Source organism: Henckelia pumila, chromosome 3 (assembly GCF_033568475.1).
Source record: "Henckelia pumila isolate YLH828 chromosome 3, ASM3356847v2, whole genome shotgun sequence".
Classification (NCBI taxonomy): Eukaryota; Viridiplantae; Streptophyta; class Magnoliopsida; order Lamiales; family Gesneriaceae; genus Henckelia; species Henckelia pumila.
The window spans coordinates 139370839-139374544 of NC_133122.1; the positions used below are offsets into that span (position 1 = coordinate 139370839).

The 3706-nt window shown below is 33.2% G+C and overlaps 1 protein-coding gene across 1 annotated transcript; it reads right to left on the reverse strand.

Annotated features, from left to right (window-relative positions):
• Positions 1-1251: 1251 nt before the first annotated feature.
• Positions 1252-2617, reverse strand: LOC140892955 (gamma-interferon-responsive lysosomal thiol protein-like). Its single transcript, XM_073302020.1, has 5 exons — positions 2197-2617; positions 2033-2098; positions 1809-1949; positions 1577-1669; positions 1252-1479 (listed from the first exon to the last, which is right to left on the reverse strand). The coding sequence occupies exons 1-5, from the start codon at positions 2494-2496 to the stop codon at positions 1351-1353; spliced, it is 729 nt and encodes a 242-aa protein (XP_073158121.1). The 5' UTR covers positions 2497-2617; the 3' UTR covers positions 1252-1350.
• Between the last annotated feature and the right edge of the window lie 1089 nt (positions 2618-3706).

Consider the following 3706-nt stretch of genomic DNA (forward strand, 5'->3'; position numbering starts at 1 on the left):
AGAAGCAAACCAGAAACCAGTTTAGCATAATTGTGATGCCTTCATCTTGTGTGACAACTCACAAGTGGCCTTTGGTAACTAGCTAGCTCATATATTATATTTATTGCTGTTACTTTTCATATATATAGCCCATGAATTAAAATCCTTTTTTTTTTTTAATATTTTGGTACGTTGAAGCGTATAACAGCCGGGTTTGCCCAAGAAATCTTGCAGAATGGGAAAAATAGCAGCTGGATCGTCCTTGTTTGTGAAGGGAAGACATGGGAAGTGAGGTGCATTCGTGGATCACAGAGATTTTCATTCAGTTGTGGATGGAGAGGATTTGCAGAGGACAATGATCTTAAAGCAGGGGACGCATGTGTGTTTGAAGCGTCTCAAACAAACACCCTCACTTGGGATGTTATTATTTTCCGTGGTTGATTCCAAGTTAAAAAGACATGTATTAATGGTTATGTATGAGCATGCAAACTAAACTTTCAATGCTCGCTCTTTTGATTTTTACCTTTTAATGTAGTTTTTATCGAACTAAGCGTAAGTTGTCTGTTTTCCCAACCTGTTATATGGATGGACGGATTAGTCTCGATATCATGTTTTGACATCTCTTAAATATGAGCTTTGGCATGGGGAGAGCGTGTCTCGGTGACAAATCGACAAATATGATATATTGTCTTGTTATATACTATGAAAATATAAAAGGCATAAAGTTTTTTAAAAATATTAATTATAAGTTAATACGAAAATCATACTTATTTCTCCCTTACGGTTATACAACTCATGTACATTTAGGCCATGATCGGAAAAAGAGATATATGCATTATTTTTATAAACACCGATACCTAACATACTATCATACTATTAATTTTACATATAATGCTTTGTTGTTTTTTTAAGGGCGTGCTAATGCAATAATATGCTCTACTATATTGCTTACTTTGTCATGATATTTACAATATTTGATAAATAATAGTAATTTATTGGGAGACCAGCATCCACTATGTTTGGATCAACAATTTTACAAAAAAAATTGATTTTAGATTCTCACGTCAAATACATCATATGAATCATATCCCCGATTTGACAAAAGATTGTAGATAGGTATTTAAAATTTCACTTCTCAAACATAATAATTATCTGTTTACATTCAAATGAGCAGCAACTAGACATGGTTTCAAATCCATGGATTTTCAATTTCCAACATACCATCACCTCAAGGCAAATTTATACCTTTAGAGCTGAAATAAATAAATTTTATATCATTGAACATTACAAGGAACATGGTTATTGCCTATATATTGGTATATATTTCAAGCTTAATTGCTATTTAATTTGGTCTGATATATATATAAGCAGTCAAGCAGCATAGCAAACTTGAGGTGTGGAAGATGTTGCTTCTATTTCGAACGAACTCGTTTTGCAAGCCTCGGGTTTCTTGTTCCCCCTGTAAGCTTTACATATGTAGTCTGCAAATTTCTGGAAATCCTACAGTACACAAAAAAAAAAAAAAAAAAAGTGTAAATTAGTTACAAGTCATCTCAGTATATTGCGGAAAAAAAATCGAGTATTGGGGAAAGCTAACTTCTTGGAGAGGTTGATTGTTGACAACCACCCACGGCACAAATCTGTGTCGAGGATTGAGACCAGTAGTTTCATCCGCATACGCTTTTTCAAGCTGCATTATGATTTAAATGTTAGATGTCATGCAAGTCAACTGATAGTCGAGGATTTTATCGACTCATTTGTAAGTTACAAGCTGCATTATGATCTAAAAATTCTTGCTCAATAATGTAAGAGGAAAGCTTAGAATTCACTTTATAGCCAAGCCCACTGTTATAGCAAATCTCGAGGGGCTTGGGATCCAAACCGGTGGAACCGAAACAAGATTGCCAATCTGTGTGTCTGTTCATCAAGTGTAGAGTCTCCACACAGTGTATGAACTTGAAGTGTGTATCCTGCATCAATGAATTTATTTAGTCCCAAAAAATGTGAAACAAAAGTGCTAATTATAATTCAAGAAGCTAGGGAAAATCAGTACCACAGCAGGCCATTCTTTAATAGCACAGGCCTCCACAACATCTAGTTGACACTCATCTGGACCATGCTGCAGCAGCAGCAGATAAATTTGCATATATAAAATCAGAAATTTTGTGCATATAGAATAAAAAAAAAACAATGAGGATATATATTGAATCTGGGAACCTGACAAATCCAAGAAGTGTTGGGTGAAATCTGTGTGTTGCCCCAAGGGACTAGCCTGAGATTCACAATGCCGATAAGATCTGTCTGAAAAATCTTCACCAGATGGTTCACGATGAAGTTTGCGCAGAATGGGCACAAGGATTCGTAGTACACAGACAAGTTAACCTTGTCTTGGGAATCAACAACAGATGAATCTTTCAATGCGGAAACATGATTGTTGGCTTCAGATAGTGACCAAAACATTCCCAGAAAACATGTGGAAATGAACCCAAGAACAACTATTAATCTCGTGGAAGCCATTTCTTGATTTGATTTGAACTGAGAGGAAGGTATCGAACAAAGTTTGCTCTGTTTTATTCTTCTTTATTCGTATTTTTTACAACTTTTTTTGACTTTTCCACTGTGGATGGGTTCTCATTGAATGCAGTCATGCACACTTGGCACTTTGCTGAAATGATCAAATACTATAAATAATTGCCTTTGGTAATTTTGTTTCCTATATATTTAATTTGAGGTGAATAGTAATTGGGGTTGGGGAGTTGGAAGCTATTTAAAAGCAACCGTACAAAATTAATGATCGGGTTCATAAATGGAGATGTGTAAAAATTTTATATGGGTAGGTTCAAGTTAAATCCGGAGTGGCATGTATAATAAATTATACACAATTAATGGATTTTGGCTCTACTCTGAACTTCTTTGTCAAATTATAAAATCTTTGTTGAAACAAATTTAACTACAAAAATTACACTTTGTGACCTGTAAAAGCTTCTGATGCGTTCAAAAATTTCCGCACCAAGTAAATTACTTTGAACCGATAATCACGAAGCAATTTTTTCAATAAACCAAACCGAATGCTCCCAAAATATTTATGTGTATCAAAGAAAACGTGTGAGATGGCGACGCTCAAGTCGGTATAGGATTCAATAGAAAAGATATATGAAAATTGCAAGAGATCGAAAATATGAGAAAGACATGTAAAAGACATAGATGAGAGATGTAAGAAAAGAGTGAGAGACGTTATGTAAAAAATACAACCTTATTCACCTGTCTGAATAAGGGTTAGAGATCTCATATTTATAGGAAGAGAGTCTCAGTCCACGTAGAATTGTAATGTATAATACAACTAGATTTATGCATATCAATGCAATATTTTGATGTATCTCTAAAATATAAATAAAGATATGATATGATTTTTATCATATCATCATCTTCATTTATATTATGTATGCTTTTATGATCCTTTAATTATTACAAGAAAGTGAGTCGAAGGTTCTAAGAAACACCGAACACATGATGATATCAAGTTTCAAGCTTTTCAAACTTAAATGGTCTTATTACGAGCTTAAGCGTAAAAAAATAGTTTCCAATTTTTACTAAAATTTTAATTATTTAAATCAACCATTAAAAAAATTATAGAATTATTATAAATATAATATTTAAGAGATATTTCAAGTTCAAACGATAAATATATATTTATAAAAATATTTTCATTCAAAAAATAAATGAATGT